Here is a 19,754-nt window from a genome sequence, read left to right on the forward strand (position 1 = left end):
TTATCTGTGATGTCATAGAAAATTATTTTAGATTCCTTATGTTCTAGGTAAAAAGCTTGACTCAGGTAAAGGATATGATTTCCTATCCTGTTTAACTCATGCTAGGGGGCTGCATTAGTTCATTCAGGGTACTTCTGAAGGAATGTTTGAAATCCAAGAGGAAATCAATCCATCTTGAGCTGCCAAAGAACAAAGCCAGACTTTGGTTTTCTTACGTTTTATTTTCTGTTAGGTTACACCACCTAGCATGCCCAATAGACAAATAGGAGGAACACAGGAAACTTTCAATTAAGAAAGCTAAAAACTCCATTTTTTTTTTAAGAACTGAGAATCTTCTTTAACTTCATTAATCACTGAAATATCAATAAGCTTCTTTAAATTTATATTCAATACAAAATTTGAAACAGGAGTATCTATAATAATCAGTTGGTTTTAGATGACTATCTAATGATACCATCAAAGAGCAAAAAAAATGTGAGCATGTGTTTTTGAATTCCATGGGTCTGTTTGCAACACAAATCTCTTAATATGGGCTGCATACTTCTCCAAATATTCAAAGATGAAACTCTGTGAGCAGCCATGTGATTATTAATAGTGAAATTAGCATGTTAATATGCACAGAATGAAAGTTGAGGGTTAATACAAATATGTCCACTGTCTTTCCTGCAAAACTTTTTATTACTCATCGGTAATTAAGATTTAGACGTTTACTATGGCGTCACTGTATCTGGTGTTGCTCTTCCAAAAAAGGAAGGCATACAATTAGATTTTTACCCAGCCTTTTGATGCTCTGTGATTATCTCTGCTTTCGTTTCGTGTTTACATTCTCTATTACTGCCGCACAATCACTCGACTTTGCCATTGTCTTTATGTTCCTAAATTAAAAGTGAATGAAATAACATCATGGTATTTTAAAAAGAAGATAAAATAACTGACTGAATAGAAAGTCACATCATAGTTGTACGTGTTCTTGGGAAGTCTTTGTGTATCCCAGGAGGCAGTGTATGCTTTTTAGACAGTTTGAATACTCATTCTACTCCTTTGTTGACATGTGGCCTTCTTACTAAAATTTTCTAAGCCTCAATTTTCCCATCTTTGAAACGTATGCATTCATATCTAGTTTCCAGATTTGTTGCCCTAGTCAAGTGCCCTCATTAGGGAGTCAACGAGTATTATATATCAACTTAATACTTACAGTTGTGGAAACTTTGAGGTTCTCCTGTGTAGCCTCTAACTATATGGACTTTTTTTTGGGGGGGATGAAAATTTTCTTTATTGCTTTCCTTTAATCCAGTTTTTAAAATACATAGTATTTTTAATTTAAAATTTTAACTCCCCATTCCCCTCCCCACACCCCCTGGTAACCACTAATTATCTTTTGTCTCAGTGGATTTACCTGTTCCAGATATTTCCTATAAGTGGGATTATACAATATTTGTTCTTTAGTGTCAGACTTACTTCACTCAGTGTGATGTTTTCCAGGTTCGTTCACATGGTACCATGTAACAGGATTTCATTTCTCTTTATGACAGAAAAATATTCCATTGTATGGCTGTACCACATTTTGTTATCCCATCACCTGTGATGGATTCTGAGCTTGTTTCCACCTTTGACTGTTGTAATTAGCATCGCAGTGAACATTGGCATAAAAGTTATTTGTTTGAGTCCCCGCTTTTTCAAGTCTCTTGGGTATATTCCTAAGAGTAGAATCGCTGGGTCATATGGTATTCTATGTTTAAACTTTTGAGGATCTGCCGAAATGTTTTCCACAGTTGCTGCACCATTTTACATTCCCACCAGCAGTCAATAAGGGTTCCAATTTCTCCACATTTTCGCCAACACTAGTTATTTTCTGCTTTTTTGATAATAGCCATCCTAGTGTATGTGAAGTGGTATCTCATTGTGGCTCTGGTTTGCCTTTATGGACTTCCTATCTCAATGGTTTTAACTTAAATTTCCTTTGCAACTTCTCAGAATTTCAAAAGAGAAGAGCAGAACTTCGTGGTACAGAATGAAATCAACAATATGTCTTTCCTTATTACTGACACCAAGTCAAAGATGTCAAAGGTATTACTATAATCTGTTTCACTGTTCTGGAAAATGTCTGAATCGAACTTTTATTGGTTGACTTTTTAGAATTTTTGGATGTTTATAACTGGAATCTGATACATTTGGTAACATTATTTATTTACTTATTACCCATACATACACACACACACATTCACAAAATTGCCGGCCAGTATAATGTATGTATATTATATTATATATACATGTATTATACATATATATGTAACTACTCAATGCTATAAATTCATCAAGAGTGAATATATGTATACTTACATATGTCAGATGTTTAGACCTCAAAATAGTTAGCTTCAATATTTAAATACCATGTAGATAACTACCAGGTTCTCACACATGAGGTAGGAAGTATGCCTCCTTATTTTTTGTTTTTGGTCTCACTTAGAGTGTAGGAGAAGGAGAAGCTTCTTTTCTAAATAAGCACTTCAAAATTTATCCCTTTATCTTTTGAATTACCACCAGATTAGATCAAAGAAATACATCACATGAGGCAGTATATTAGTTTCCTAGGGCTGCCATAACAAGAATACCACAAAATGGGTGGCTTATAAGAACAGAAATTTACCTTACAGTTCTGGAAACTGGTAGTCTGAATTCAGCACGTCAGCAGGCAGGGCAGATATTCTTTCAGAAGACTCTAGGGGAAGATTCCTTCTTGCCTCTCCCAGCTTCTGGTAGCCCCCACCATTCCTTGGCTTACAGCTGCAGCATCACTCTCCCTTCGTCTTCACGTGGCCATCTTCCCTCTGTCTCTTTTGCCCTCTTGTATAAGGACACCACTCAGATTGGATCAGGGCCCACCTTACTCCTCTATAACCTCATGTAAACTGATAACATATTCAAAGATCGTTTTTCCAAACAAGGTCACATTCACACGTACTGTGGGTTAGGACTTCAGTATATCTTCTTGAGGGACACAATTCATTCCATAACACAGGTATGCTGCCAAATTTCCAAAGATGCAAAAAAACAAAAAACCAGAGTACTCTGGCCAAGGAGATAAGTTTCTAGCAACCAAGTAAATTATGGGAAGAGAGTTACTGTGAGGGGTATATCTACTGCACTGAAACCCATGACCTGCTTCATTGGCACCAATGTAGTAAATAGTATTGCTTGACAGGCCATATCCCATTTAGATTTTTATACGTCATGTATTTGACACTACAAAACATAAACTAGAAGCAAGTGCCAGGTCAAATTTTGCATGACCTACACTTGTCCAGCTGATAGAGCCTGTTACTACATGTGACTATGCTCTGGAAACATACATGGGAGATGATGACTTTTCTCTCCTTCGTGTTGCCAAGGACCCAAAGTGGAATATAGTTAGGAACTGAGTGATACTTACCTCCACAAGCTGTGCTGTTCAGCTGTAGTGCCAAGAACGGATAGCAATAGGATGACTGTGGGCATGATATGTGGAGCTGGAATGGACACAGAGGTGTCTCCCCTGTAATCCTGAGAACAGAGGCGCAGAAGGCTTTAGGGACTCCCGTAACAAATCTCAAACTGTTTGCCTGAGGGCAGCGCAACAGCAGATGGATCACGCACCACAGATTCCTGAAGGAAAAAGTAACTCCTTTTGAACAGAGATTTAGACCAAATATGCGTGCGAACAGAGACTCAAGGAATCATTTTCACACGTCAGTCTTTAGCCACCAAGCATAGGATAATCACTCGTTGTACAGTACCATCTCCTAAATTAGAAGAGAAGAGAAAATAGATGACCAAGGCTAGCAGATCAGTTTATAACATAGCAAGCTGGGACATGGAACTTAATTTTGATTTCAAGCAAAATATATATAGCCCAGAGGCGCAGAGAGGTCCAAAACCAAATCAAACTTGTTGCTGTTGAGTGGATTCCAACTCATAGTGACCCTATAGGACAGAGTAGAACTGCCCCATAGAGTTTCAAAGGAGCGCCTGGTGGATTCAAACTGCTGACCTTTTGGTTAACAGGTGTAGCTCTTAACCATTACGCCACCAGGGTTTCCACAGATAAGTCAGTGCCTGCAAAACTGGCATAATGTTAGGACAGTGACCAAATGTGGAAACCACTGATGAGCCTTTTTTGGGACATGAATAACAGTGGGGTGACTATAGCAGAATATACACATCTCAAGTGGGTATTAGTGTACCTTTACTCACATTTTTGAATTTGTATATGAGCCCTAGTGGTGCACTTGTTAAGCACTAGTTTGCTAACCCAAAGGTCAGCAACTCAATTCCACCAGCAGCTAGCTGTGCAGGAGAAAGATGTGGCAGTTTGCTTTCCTAAAGATTCCAGCCTTGGAAACTCTATGGGGCAATTTTACTTTTATCCTATAGCGTTGCTATGAGTTGGAATTGACTTAATAGCAATGGATTTGGTTTTTTGGACCTACATACAGCATGGCGTGTGCAGCACTTTCTCTTCAGTGAACTCCTTCTCCCCTGGCTGCCTCTTACATGACTCTCTCAGCCCTTGGTTACTCATAGTGGGGTACTAGGCCACCTGTACTACAGCCTATCTGGGACTTCTTTTAGACTATACCTTTCTCAAATACAAGGATGGTGCAGGACTGGGCAGTGTTTCGTTCTGTTGTGCATAGGGTAGCTATGAGTTGAAACTGACTTAACAGCCCCTAACAACAACAACAACATACCTTCCTCAAAAGCAAGGGATATATTTTCTTCACTTGGTAACCGTAAATCTCACTGTAGTACTTGGTGCATACCAAAAAAAAACAACCCGTTACGTTAATTCGAGCTCATAGTGACCTCTTAGGAAAGAGTAGAACTATTAAAGTTTGAAGCTGGTAGATTCAAACTGCCAACCTTTTGGTTAGCAGCCAATCGCTTTAACGACTGTACCACCAAGGCTCTGCACTTGGTGCATAAAAAAAACAAAAACCAAACCCGTTGCCATCAAGTCGATTCCAACTCATAGTGACCTCATAGGACAGAGTAGAACTGCCCCAAAGAGTTTCCAAGGAGCGCCTGGTGGATTCCAGCTGCCGACCTTTTGGTTAGCAGCCCTAGCACTTAACCACTACACCACTAGGTTAATGGCCAAATTCCAAACTTCCTAAATCAAAATTGAAATTTAATTTGTTTCATTTATCTACACCACCAGGGTAGTGTAGATAAATGAAACAAATTAAATTTCAATTTTGATTTAGGAAGTTTGGAATTTGGCCATTAACCTAGGCCTTCTTTATGTGTTTTATTTTACTGTTGCTTTTACTGACTCACTGTTGCAGTGATACAAAATATATAAAGTTGTACCGTGTAGTGGTTAAGCACTACAGCTGCTAACCAAAAGGTCAGCAGTTCGAATCCACCAGGTGCTTCTTTGAAACTCTATGGGGCAGTTCTGCTCTGTCCTATAGGGTCACTGTGAGTTGGAATCAACTCAATGGCAACAGTTTTTTTTGTTTTGTTTTGTTTTATTATATGGCTAGCATTGCTGAAGTTTTAAATCTTAACTTGATTTAAAAACTTAAGCAGATAGTTTTTTGGTAGACTATTTTTTTTTTATTTTTATTGTGGTGTAGCGCTATTAGAAAATTCTTTGTAAATTCTCAACAAGGGTACATGTGGTAAATAAAACAAATTCAAAATGTGCTTCCTGCTCATGATGTGATCTAGGAAAGAATATGTCTTTTAAAGGCGCACAGACTTAGAGTGCCAACTCTGCCGCTTTATGACTACGATTGCTCTAACTGGTTTCTTAACCTCACTTTGCATATCAGCAAAATGTTGGTAACGTTAGTTACCTTGATGAATGGTTCTAACAATCAAAACAGTGTATGTACAGTACCTCACAGATTATAGGCACTCAGTGTGTTTTAACTAATATTATTGTAGTAACAAAAATGATACTGCATATTCATATCTGATTCAAATGTTAGGGGGTAGATTGAAAATCAAATTTAATGGCAATTTGATAGCTTTAGCAGTTCTGTTTAAATTACTGAGCAGCTCCCCTGGGCTAGGCCCAGTGCTTGGTTCTAAATACAGAAGGGAATGCAATAGGTTTGGTCACTGCCCCATTGGGACTCATGGTTTGGGACAGAAAATAGACAATAAAGACAAACAAAGCAACGAACTTATGAGTACACAGCGTATCTTATTGCTTATAGATTTCTTCATACTACCTGTAGACTCGATCACCCACAAATGGTCAAACATTTTGTGACTTGTCTTTCCAGTTACAGATTCCCTGTGATAAAGAAAACATGATTATTGTTTGAGGATATGTAGGAATTCATTTGTCTAGTGTTTCTCAAAAACCAGCAGCTTATAGTTGCCATTAATGTGGATTTAAGTTATTTTTTATTATAAGGTCACTTAAATATTTATAAATGCCAAACCTAGTATAAACTCCTTTTGCTCACATAGCCATAAAACTGAAAGAAATTTGTAAGTTAAAGTCAAAGAAAACTCCAAAACAGTGAAATCCAGACTCAAATACATTGGGTCATGTTGTTTTGCTGTAACTAAATTATCAGTAATGGGTATCAGTATGTTTGCATAATTTATACTAATTTGCTTCATTTGTGGGGTGATCATCATTTGACTAATTCTTTCTATCATTGTAGTTATTTTTGTTTTTAATAAGGACTTCATTTAAAACTACTGATCCATTATTTTTGGAGGGTTAATCAGTTTAAGAATTAATTCTTTACCGTGTTTTCTGCTAAACTTACTGAGAATGGGATCCATGGAATAAGTACATCTTTTTGGAACATGAGTGTGCTTCTGATTGCTACAGCTTAGAGTATTATGGGTTTGATATAAGTAAGCTAACATTTACTGTGTGTTGACTCAATTGTCCCACTTCCTTCAAGGTACTAAAAATCTTTCAACATCATGTTCTGATATATTCCTGCCCTTTTTTTTGGGGGGGGGGACAAATTGTTTGTATGTTAAAATTCTCCTCTCCTTTTCCTAATAGCCCAAGACTTTTAAAGTAGCGATTTTAATGCTTTATGTCATTAACTTAGAAATGTTTCCAAGTTTAAATTATTTCTACAAAAAAATTAAGCACAAAGAAGTAGACATGGGAGAACTGTTTTCATTTTGACATTCGAGCATGCCATCTGAATAGCTAGAGGAATCTTTGCTACTCAGTGGAAATTAGACACTCTGATTTGAGGTGACCCTAAAAAAAATCAGAATAATTCTTAATAAAATCGAAAAGAGAGAACTGAAGTAGCATGGCTTACTCAGTTACAAGGGTGTTATCCAGATAATCGTGTATATTTAAGAAACACTGATTAATATGTTACTTTTAGTTTACTACAGAGAGATTGATGCTCTGGGGAGTCAACACTATAAACCAAAAACAAACAAACAAAAAACCCATTGCCATCAAGTTGATTCCAACTCATGGCAACTGTTTAGACTATATAAACGGAGAATGTATTTTATAAGGGTATTATATATATCAGACATTTCTCAATACAAAATAAAACCTTTATTCTTAGAAATTTTCTCTTAAGCATCAAAAATGATAAAACATAAAATTTCTCATATTTCCATCTGCCACCCTAAAAATACAGTGTGCATTTTTCTTCTAAACATCTCACAGAAACGGATATTAGTGAATTGTAATGACTAGGGAATCTAAGAATAGGACTTAAAATGCTAAGACGGAAAGAAAAATTATTCTCAGAACAGTATGGTATTTAAAAAAAAAAAGAGAGAGAGAGGAACAGCAGAAAATGAGGGAGGCAGAGCCACAGACAGGTTAATCTTCGTAGGTAGCAAGGTCTGAGTTTGAGAATAGCAGGCACAGATCCCAACCCTTCTGTTTGTTCCATAGGCAGCTGTTTCTGATCAGGAAAGGAAGAAAATGAAACGTAAAGGAGACCGGTATTCTATGCAGACCTCTCTGATCGTAGCAGCTCTGAAGCGACTGCTGCCCATTGGATTGAACATCTGTGCCCCTGGGGACCAGGAGCTCATTGCTCTGGCCAAGAATCGATTTAGTCTGGTAAGTTGCCTTTTCAGGCCAGTGGTAATGATCATTCAACCTCCAGACTCCAAGAAGTTTGAACTCCTTTCTCTCAGTGCTCTATATCAATATTTCTTTGCATTAAATATTTTATTAAGCAGTGTTTCTGCACAGGCTCTAGGACTCAAATACAAAGGCTGCCTATTTTTTTGGAGGCCATTTTTATTTCTAAGTTATGTTAATCACCTCCAGTGGATATTCTGGAATGAAACCAAAGACACAAACAAATCGCTGGTAGTGAAAAAAATGGCTTTCATATGAACTCTTTATAAGACTTGTGATGAGCGATAACATTCAATGGTATGAAGGGTGATTTTTCAGTGTTGGAAGCATAAAGCACTGTGCTGACAGCGGAATAGATAAGGTGTTGACTTTCAAATAAGCAGCTCTTCTTTGCAAGCATCAAGATTTAAGTTCTCAGAACACTGGACATAGAGCTACCCTATGATACAGCAGCCCCGCTCTTGGGTATATACCCTAGAAACCTAAAAAATAATGACATGAGCAGACATATGCACACCTGTGTTTGTTGCTGCTTTATTCACAATAGTAAATAAATGGAAACAACTGAAGTGTCCATCGGCAGACGAATGGATAAGCAGATTATGGTACATGCATGCAGTGGAATACCACACAACCACAAAGAACAATGATGAGCCCAAGAAACTTATTATGTAGATGGACCTGAAGGGTATAATGCTAAGTGAAGTAAATCAAGCATATAAGGACAAATATGTATGGTCCCTCTTTCATAAGACAAGGATAGATAAATATAGAGAGACCAGTGCTCATTGGTGGTTACCAGGGAGAGAAGAGAGTGGGGTGGGGAAAATACGCTTTATACTCTACAAACTAGTTATTTTTGGTGATGGGAATAGCAGCACCAAACGTGGATGCAGTGACCAAACCACAGCACAACTAAAGTTAAAACGAGCATTTGAGCATACATGGATGGGTATAGGCAAATTGGTATACAGGTGAGTACAAGTGTGTACATAGGTGAGGACAGGTAGACGTACCTATAAGTATGTGTAAATACAAATAGGTGGGCGCAGGCACATATATTCATTGAAGACACGAATATGGACACTCCTTAGACATAACCCGACACCTTCTAACAGGTTTTCTGGGTTTGATGTCTTAGCACTATAGTCTCATGGAACACCTCAGTCAATTGGCATAACATAGTTCACAAAAGTTGCAACTTGCTTCCTAGTGACATGAGTAGCATCTGGGGTCTTAAAAGCTTGTGAGCAGCCATCTAAGACACAACTACTGATCTCTACTCACCAGGAGCAAAACATTAAGCAAAAGTGCACAGAAGAAAAAGTCTACACAAGAGACCACCTCGTTACCTTGAAACCAGAACTAGATGGTGCCTGGCTACCGCCACTGTTAGTTCTGATCAGGGTCACAATAGTTGATCGTGGATACAATGGGAGAAAAATATGAAGCAGAACTCAAATTCTTATTTAAAAAAAAAAAAAAAAAGCCAGACAAACTGCAACAGTGGAGAACAGAGGACTTCCTGAGACTACTGTCCTGGGACAGTCTTTAAACCCAGAACTGAGCCTCTCCCCTGAGATCATTTTTTATTGAAATAGCAGAGTGGCATACAGAATACAGGGTATTACCTGTAAGATTGGTGTCCTACTTAAAAAACATCGATATGAGACTAAAAGGTCAACAGTTACTCAAAAGCAAAGATGAGAAGATAAGTGGGCAGGGAAACTAGAGTAGAAAGGGAACAAACAGAACACAAATAATGTTGGCACATTGTGATACATTTAACTAATGTCACTGAACAATTTGTGTGGAAATGGTCAAGTCAGAACCTAACTTGCAGTGTAAACTTTCACCAAAAACTCAATAAAATATTATTTTAAAAAATACCAAAAAAAAAAAAAAAGATTTAAGGTCTCAAGATTTCTTTACATCCTCTGTTTTTCCTCTTTGTGGTTATAGCATGAGGATGCAATCTTTCAAAAATATGTGCTGGAATTGCTATTTTATATATTTTTTAAACTGGAGGGCACATTCTCCCTTTTCCATACCCACAGAGAATCACTGAAGGAGCCCCTTGTATATCCAGAGTGGTCCGCCAGAGCTGGGCTAATTGAGGGAAGGTGTGCAGAGTGGCCTGTGTAGCTGTGTTGACAGTTGTCTCAGATTGGGTGCACAGATGTATGCTCCTTGTGATTACTGGATCATGGCACATATTACTAGGTGTTAAAATACTTTTGCAGAGAATTGGGAGAATACTGGAGATATATTTGACTTCCATCCCAAAGGAACCCGTTTCTTTATTTTTTTTAATTGTACTTTATATAAAGGTTCACAGACCAAACAAGTTTCTAATCAAACAATTAATGCACATATTATTTTGTAACATTAGTTGCCAGTCCCACCACATGCCAACTCTCTCCCCTTCTCTACCTTGGGTTCCCTGTTAACAGCTTTCCTGTCCCTTCCTACCTCCTCGTCCTTGCCCCTGGGCTGGTGTACCTGTTTAGTCTCATTTTGTTTTATGAACCTGTCATCTAATCTTTGGCTGAAGGGTGAACCTTAGGAGTGATTTCAGTACTGAGCTATAAGGGTGTCCAGGGGCCATACTCTCAGAGTTTCTCCAGTCTCTGTCAGGCCAGCAAGTCTGGTCTTTTTTTTTTTTTTTTTGTGAGTTAGGATTTCACTCTACATTTTTCTCCAGCTCTGTCTGGGACCCTTTATTGTGATCCTTGTCAGAGCAGTCAGTGGTGGTAGCCGGGCACCATCTAGTTGTACCGGGCTCAGTCTGGTGGAGGCTGTGGTGGTTGCGGTCCATTAGTCCTTTGGGGTAATCTTTCCCGGGAACCCAAGTTTCTGCCACTCTTCTTGTCATGAATTAGAAGCTCACTGCCATTGAGTCTTAATGCACTCACTATGAAGTTAGAGTTGGTTGTGTTTAGTCACAGCAGTATCAAGAAAATATCTGAAAGAGAACCCCCTCAAATTTGTGGAACATATTTGTATCTCATGAAGGGGTTTGTTCAGACATACATTATTCGAAAAGAGGTTTGCATTTTTATTGACTTATGACCATTAAGACTTCCTTTAGGTAATGTTTATTTCTTGACAGAAAGACACCGAGGATGAAGTACGAGACATAATCCGCAATAATATTCATTTACAAGGCAAGGTAAGCTAAATTTTATTCTAACTGATATTTAGTCTCTCTCTCTCTATAAATATACCAAAACAAAACAAAAGAAAAACAAACCCATTGCCATCAAGTAAATTCCGACTCATAGCCGCTTTAATAGGACAGAGAACTGCCTCACAGGGTTAACTCTTAATGGCTGCACCACCAGGGCTCCATATATGTATCAGTTAATCTCTCTCTAGAATAATCCTGCAAATAATGTTATTTTAGCAGTTGAGGTAGTGAAAATATATTATTTTAATCAGTCATTATCCTACTTGAAAACTCTTATATTAAAAACTCCAAATATAATAAATGATACATTATTTAAACGAGGTCATCAGAGTGTCAGACTGAAAGCAGCCTATCGCCAGTTGAAATAAAGCTTGGATTTTTTCTAATGCCCTTTGTATAGTTGAGCTTGAAGTCTTTGGGGCATGGAGGCAGATGTCCACAAGAAATTAGTGCTCAGAAATTAAATATGTGTATTTAAGAGTCATTAGTACACAGGAGGCAACAAGAATTTCTGCAGTAGGAGTAAATGTGTTTACCCAAAGAGGGAAGTGTACACTTGGAAGAAAAACATGGATGGAAACCAAGATAATAAAAAAAAATAAGATAATACCTGCATTTTAATGATGGGAGAAGGAATCGCCAGAAGTAGTTTTTTTAGTCTAGTAAGCATTTACCATTATTTGGAATTTTTTTCATATCTGTGAATAAATGAATCATATGTTCCCAGAACCTGTCATTTTGTTTAAGACTAAGGGCTTACTATTTACACTCAGTCTGTTTGCTTTTATTCTGGTATCCCTTCTGAAGATTTTTTTATTATTATTATGAAAATGTCAAATGTCCAAAAGTAGTAAGGATAGTACAATGTATGCCTTTCTGGCCATTAAAATATCATTTTCTAAATATCCAAACTATTCATTTTCTTTGAGTACTTTGAAATATAATATGATAAAGATCAGACTTACTTTTACAATAGTCACAATGCACCAACACATATTTAGAGCCAATTTCATGTGAACTTTGGTATGTACTTACTCATAAATTTACTATTAACTTTTGGAGATTCATTCCTATCAGAACCTCTTTTCAGTCAGATAGCAAAAAAAATTTTGAGAATCGTTTAAATGTTCATAAAACCTCAAGTTGGACCTAAGTGAATAAAAAAAAAAAAAAGTGAATAGTTTACACTAAAACCTTTATTCACTTTTATGGAGAGACACTAAGTTTGTTGTTGAGGTTGTTTATTTGTTTTACATATACAGATTTTTGTAGGAGATCATGTAGCCCTTGAAGGGGTCTTGTAGACACACTTCCAGGTCTAGTACCCAGCACTAGTGAGTAAAACAGGAAATGTTCAATACCTCTTAGGAAGAAATTTATGCCTATTTCGGGAAATGAGCAAATAAAGAAGGCTCTTTTTAGATAAGCAGAAAGAAATTGTTTCATTATATTCTAGAGATCACAGGTAGGAATGCTTTGGACAATTTATATTATGTATTGGGGGGAGGGGAGAAAGGGGGGCAGAAAAGGAGACATTTATAGTCAATATTTCACCTTCAAATGAATGAGACCTGAAAATAAAGAGGTAATGCATATATATATATTCTTTTTGACATTTCAGTCTATACTTTCTTATGCTAGGAGTTTGTGTACTTAACGGAGATATACAGAGTTGCAAAAAATGAATTTGTTCTTAGCTCCTTCTTCAACACATTGTATTGCAATTGTAGGGAGAGTAATACTGGGGGTGAAGAGAGTTTAGAGAAATATTCTACTTATTTTGCTAAATACAGGTAAGAATGCATATTCACGAACCAAAGCATCATCCTCAGATGAAAAAGTGCATGGAGAAAAAGCATTTTGTTTTATTAAAGGACAAATGGTATTTATCATGTCATTAATTATACAGAGTTCTACAATTTTTCCTCTATAGGAAAGTTATTTTTGAAATTTCCATCTATACAGTCTCAGGCTAGTAATAATGAAATTTTAGATGTTGTTCATTTAATTCACTTCCTAACACTCAGTGTCCAGTTTTTAATGGATGTTTTAAAGGGAAAGAGAAAGCTAAGGGGGTTGCTTTGCATATTGTCGGTTATTTACAGTCAGTCCCCGGTTTAAGAACATCAGACTTACGTACAGCATGTAGTTATGAACCAACTCCCATAAAGACCATTATATTAAAAACTTGAGGTACATACAGTGGTTCATAATAACAAATGGGTGCTGCTTTGCAACACATATCAAAACATTTATTATTATCATGTATTATTATGTTAATGATATTTTTGAGTATCTGAAAGTGTTTCTTTAATTTTTTTTATGCATAGAAAGGCACACTGCATACTATATACTAAGACAATCATTTGACTCACTGATGTTAGATTCAAACCGTACCTAACTGTTCCACCTTGCATACAAATTTGACTTAAAGACAGGTTTAGGCACGGAACACGTTCGTAATCCGAGGACCTCCTTATACTAATTCTATATTACTTCTTTGAAGTTATGTGTTCCAACTCTTGTTAAGATGCTTGTATTAGTATTTTTTTTCCTTAAAAACATGCAGACTTTAGTCATGTTTCCACTCAGGAAATTTGGCAGTATTAAAAAGTAAAATGTATGAACGCCTTTAGTGTGTTGCAAGAATATGACTATATAGAGAACCTCACTGATTCTCATTATTCAGTATATTTGTTTCAGTGAGACTAAGCTCTGTTGTAGCTTCTCTCTGTGAATAGATATCTGAACATACATCATTGCCTGTAAGAATAAATATGCAAATCTTTTAGCAGTTTGACTGTGAAAGGAGAAGAGAAAGGATTGCTTTGCCCATCCCCCTTTATAACTCACTCCAACTTATCCTTAAATCCTAGCTGAAACTGCTCTTGTTGAGGGAAATCCCCCCAACCACCAACAGATTAGGTTTAGACTCATGGTACCTTGTATTTCTTATTAGTGGGCCTCATCACACTTGGATATTTTTATTTAATGTCTGGTTCCCCTACCAGATTATAAATTCCATGAGTCTTAGGATGTGATCTGTGTTAATTGTCTGCACGGTGTTTTAACATTGGCCTATGCTCAGTGTAATTTTTGATTGACTCTTTAAAAATAGGTCTTCCCCTCTGTAGATTATGACCTTGAATTTTATAAACTTTTTTTTTTCTTTTTTCTGCAGCTAGAGGACCCTGCTATTAGATGGCAAATGGCTCTTTACAAAGATTTACCAAACAGGACTGAAGATACTTCAGACCCAGAGAAGACCGTAGAAAGAGTATTGGATATTGCAAATGTCCTTTTTCATCTTGAACAGGTTAGATTTTGTATTTATTTAATAATATTTGCTTTAATCACATAAAATATTTTAAAAGGAGGGTGCGTATTAATTCAGCTGTGGGCCAAAAAACATAATGTTAAGGATGGTCATTGTAAAGAATATATGAATCAAGAGTTTTGTATCTGATAAACACAATTTTAAGCATATAATTCTTTTTTTTTTTTTTATAATAACTTTTATTAAGCTTCAAGTGAACGTTTACAAATCCAATCAGTCTGTCACATATAAGTTTACATACATCTCACTCCCTACTCCCACTTACTCTCCCCGTCTTGAGTCAGCCCTTTCAGTCTCTACTTTCTTGACAATTTTGCCGGCTTCCCTCTCTCTCTATCCTCCCATCCCCCCTCGAGACAAGAGTTGCCAACACAATCTCAAGTGTCCACCTGATATAATTAGCTCACTCTTCATCAGCATCTCTCTCCCACCCGCTGACCAGTCCCTTTCATTTCTGATGAGTTGTCTTCGGGGATGGTTCCTGTCCTGTGTCAACTGAAGGTCTGGGGAGCATGGCCGCCGGGATTCCTCCAGTCTCAGTCAGACCATTAAGTTTGGTCTTCTTATGAGAATTTGGGGTCTGCATCCCACTGATCTCCTGCTCCCTCAGGGGTCCTCTGCTGAGCTCCCTGTCAGGGCAGTCATCAATTGTGGCCGGGCACCAACTAGTTCTTCTGGTCTCAGGATGATGTAGGTCTCTGGTTCATGTGGCCCTTTCTGTCTCTTGGGCTCTTAGTTGTCATGTGGGCTTGGTGTTCTTCATTTTCCTTTGCTCCAGGTGGGTTGAGACCAATTGCTGCATCTTAGATGGCTGCTTGTTAGCATTTAAGACCCCAGACGCCACATTTCAAAGTGGGATGCAGAATGATTTCATAATAGAATTATTTTGCCAATTGACTTAGAAGTCCCCGCAAACCATGCTCCCCAGACCCCCGCGCTTGCTCCGCTGACCTTTGAAGCATTCATTTTATCCCGGAAACTTCTTTGCTTTTGGTCCAGTCCAATTGAGCTGACCTTCCATGTATTGAGTGTTGTCTTTCCCTTCACCTAAAGCTGTTCTTATCTACTGATTAATCAATAAAAAAACCCTCTCCCACCCTCCCTCCCTCCCCCCCTCGTAACCACAAAAGTATGTGTTCTTCTCAGGTTTACTATTTCTCAAGATCTTATAATAGTGGTCTTATACAATATTTGTCCTTTTGCCTCTGACTAATTTCGCTCAGCATAATGCCTTCCAGGTTCCTCCATGTTATGAAATGTTTCAGAGATTCGTCACTGTTCTTTATCGATGCGTAGTATTCCATTGTGTGAATATACCACAATTTATTTAACCATTCATCCGTTGATGGACACCTTGGTTGCTTCCAACTTTTTGCTATTGTAAACAGAGCTGCAATAAACATGGGTGTGCATATATCTGTTTGTATGAAGGCTCTTGTATCTCTAGGGTATATTCCTAGGAGTGGGATTTCTGGCTTGTATGGTAGTTCTATTTCTAACTGTTTAAGATAACGCCAGATAGATTTCCAAAGTGGTTGTACCATTTTACATTCCCACCAGCAGTGTATGAGAGTTCCAATCTCTCCGCAGCCTCTCCAACATTTATTATTTTGTGTTTTTTGGATTAATGCCAGCCTTGCTGGTGTGAGATGGAATCTCATCGTAGTTTTAATTTGCATTTCTCTAATGGCTAATGATCGAGAGCATTTTCTCATGTATCTGTTGGCTGCCTGAATATCTTCTTTAGAGAAATGTGTGTTCATATCCTTTGCCCACTTCTTGATTGGGTTGTTTGTCTTTTTGTGGTTGAGTTTTGACAGAATCATGTAGATTTTAGAGATCAGGCGCTGGTCGGAGATGTCATAGCTGAAAATTCTTTCCCAATCTGTAGGTGGTCTTTTTACTCTTTTGGTGAAGTCTTTAGATGAGCATAGGTGTTTGATTTTTAGGAGCTCCCAGTTATCGGGTTTCTCTTCATCATTTTTGGTAATGTTTTGTATTCTGTTTATACCTTGTATTAGGGCTCCTAGGGTTGTCCCAATTTTTTCTTCCATGATCTTTATCGTTTTAGTCTTTATGTTTAGGTCTTTGATCCACTTGGAGTTAGTTTTTGTGCATGGTGTGAGGTATGGGTCCTGTTTCATTTTTTTGCAAATGGATATCCAGTTATTCCAGCACCATTTGTTAAAAAGGCTGTCTTTTCCCCAGTTAATTGACACTGGTCCTTTGTCAAATATCAGCTGCTCATACGTGGATGGATCTATGTCTGGGTTCTCAATTCTGTTCCATTGGTCTATGTGTCTGTTGTTGTACCAATACCAGGCTGTTTTGACTACTGTGGCTGTATAATAGGTTCTGAAGTCAGGTAAGGTGAGGCCTCCCACTTTCTTCTTCTTTTTCAGTAGTGCTTTGCTTATCCGGGGCTTCTTTCCCTTCCATATGAAATTGGTGATTTGTTTCTCTATCCCCTTAAAATATGACATTGGAATTTGGATCGGGAGTGCGTTAAATGTATAGATGGTTTTTGGTAGAATAGACATTTTTACTATGTTAAGTCTTCCTATCCATGAGCAAGGTATGTTTTTCCACTTAAGTATGTCCTTTTGAATTTCTTGTAGTAGAGCTTTGTAGTTTTCTTTGTATAGGTCTTTTACATCCTTGGTAAGATTTATTCCTAAGTATCTTATCTTCTTGGGGGCTACTGTGAATGGTATTGATTTGGTTATTTCCTCTTCGGTGTTCTTTTTGTTGATGTAGAGGAATCCAAGTGATTTTTGTATGTTTATTTTATAACCTGAGACTCTGCCAAACTCTTCTATTAGTTTCAGTAGTTTTCTGGAGGATTCCTTAGGGTTTTCTGTGTATATAATCATGTCATCTGCAAATAGTGATAACTTTACTTCTTCCTTGCCAATCCGGATACCTTTTATTTCTTTGTCTAGCCTGATTGCCCTGGCTAAGACTTCCAACACGATGTTGAATAAGAGTGGTGATAAAGGGCATCCTTGTCTGGTTCCCGTTCTCAAGGGAAATGCTTTCAGGTTCTCTCCATTTAGAGTGATATTGGCTGTTGGCTTTGCATAGATGCCCTTTATTATGTTGAGGAATTTTCCTTCAATTACTATTTTGGTAAGAGTTTTTATCATGAATGGGTGTTGGACTTTGTCAAATGCCTTTTCTGCATCAATTGATAAGATCATGTGGTTTTTGTCTTTTGTTTTATTTATGTGATGGATTACATTAATGGTTTTTCTGATATTAAACCAGCCTTGCATACCTGGTATAAATCCCACTTGATCAGGGTGAATTATTTTTTTGATGTGTCGTTGGATTCTATTGGCTAGAATTTTGTTGAGGATTTTTGCATCAATGTTCATGAGGGATATAGGTCTATAATTTTCTTTTTTTGTAATGTCTTTACCTGGTTTTGGTATCAGGGAGATGGTGGCTTCATAGAATGAGTTGGGTAGTATTCCGTCATTTTCTATGCTTTGGAATACCTTTAGTAGTAGTGGTGTTAACTCTTCTCTGAAAATTTGGTAGAACTCTGCAGTGAAGCCGTCCGGGCCAGGACTTTTTTTTGTTGGGAGTTTTTTGATTACCGTTTCAATCTCTTTTTTTGTTATGGGTCTATTTAGTTGTTCTACTTCTGAATGTGTTAGTTTAGGTAGGTAGTGTTTTTCCAGGAATTCATCCATTTCTTCTAGGTTTTCAAATTTGTTAGAGTACAATTTTTCATAATAATCTGAAATGATTCTTTTAATTTCATTTGGTTCTGTTGTGATGTGGTCCTTCTCATTTCTTATTCGGGTTATTTGTTTCCTTTCCTGTATTTCTTTAGTCAGTCTAGCCAATGGTTTATCAATTTTGTTAATTTTTTCAAAGAACCAACTTTTGGCTTTGTTAATTCTTTCGATTGTTTTTCTGTTCTCTAATTCATTTAGTTCAGCTCTAATTTTTATTATTTGTTTTCTTCTGGTGCCTGATGGATTCTTTTGTTGCTCAGTTTCTATTTGTTCAAGTTGTAGGGACAGTTCTCTGATTTTGGCTCTTTCTTCTTTTTGTATGTGTGCATTTATCGATATAAATTGGCCTCTGAGCACTGCTTTTGCTGTGTCCCAGAGGTTTTGATAGGAAGTATTTTCATTCTCGTTGCTTTCTATGAATTTCCTTATTCCCTCCTTGATGTCTTCTATAACCCAGTCTTTTTTCAGGAGGGTATTGTTCATTTTCCAAGTATTTGATTTCTTTTCCCTCGTTTTTCTGTTATTGATCTCTAGTTTTATTGCCTTGTGGTCTGAGAAGATACTTTGTAATATTTCGATGTTTTGGACTCTGCAAAGGTTTGTTTTATGACCTAATATGTGGTCTATTCTAGAGAATGTTCCATGTGCGCTGGAAAAAAAAGTATATTTTGCAGCAGTTGGGTGGAGAGTTCTGTATAAGTCAATGAGGTCAAGTTGGTTGATTGTTGTAATTAGATCTTCCGTGTCTCTGTTGAGCTTCTTACTGGATGTCCTGTCCTTCTCCGAAAGTGGTGTGTTGAAGTCTCCTACTATAATTGTGGAGGTATCTATCTCGCTTTTCAGTTCTGTTAAAATTTGATTTATGTATCTTGCAGCCCTGTCATTGGGTGCGTAAATATTTAATATGGTTATGTCTTCCTGATCAATTGTCCCTTTTATCATTATATAGTGTCCTTCTTTATCCTTTGTGGTGGATTTAAGTCTAAAGTCTATTTTGTCAGAAATTAATATTGCTACTCCTCTTCTTTTTTGCTTATTGTTTGCTTGATATACTTTTTTCCATCCTTTGAGTTTTAGTTTGTTTGTGTCTCTAAGTCTAAGGTGTGTCTCTTGTAGGCAGCATATAGATGGATCGTGTTTCTTTATCCAGTCTGTGACTCTCTGTCTCTTTATTGGTGCATTTAGTCCATTTACATTCAGGGTAATTATAGATAAATAAGTTTTTAGTGCTGTCATTTTGATGCCTTTTTATGTGTGTTGTTGACAATTTCATTTTTCCACACACTTTTTTGTGCTGAGGCGTTTTTCTTAGTAAATTGTGAGATCCTCATTTTCATAGTGTTTGACTTTATGTTAGTTGAGTCGTTACGTTTTTCTTGGTTTTTGTCTTGAGTT

General features: G+C 37.2%; 1 protein-coding gene across 1 annotated transcript in view; it reads left to right on the forward strand.

The window, feature by feature from the left end:
* The window catches only part of LOC100676989 (ryanodine receptor 2), a 362,795-nt gene that overhangs the window by 232,106 nt on the left and 110,935 nt on the right, over positions 1 to 19,754 (forward strand). Inside the window, exons 58-61 of the mRNA XM_064276716.1 lie at positions 1,975 to 2,067; positions 7,892 to 8,062; positions 11,199 to 11,258; positions 14,458 to 14,592. Coding sequence (XP_064132786.1) covers positions 1,975 to 2,067; positions 7,892 to 8,062; positions 11,199 to 11,258; positions 14,458 to 14,592 — 459 coding nt within the window. The remainder of the gene's footprint in view (positions 1 to 1,974; positions 2,068 to 7,891; positions 8,063 to 11,198; positions 11,259 to 14,457; positions 14,593 to 19,754) is intronic.

Source organism: Loxodonta africana, chromosome 25, assembly GCF_030014295.1.
Source record: "Loxodonta africana isolate mLoxAfr1 chromosome 25, mLoxAfr1.hap2, whole genome shotgun sequence".
Taxonomy (NCBI): Eukaryota; Metazoa; Chordata; class Mammalia; order Proboscidea; family Elephantidae; genus Loxodonta; species Loxodonta africana.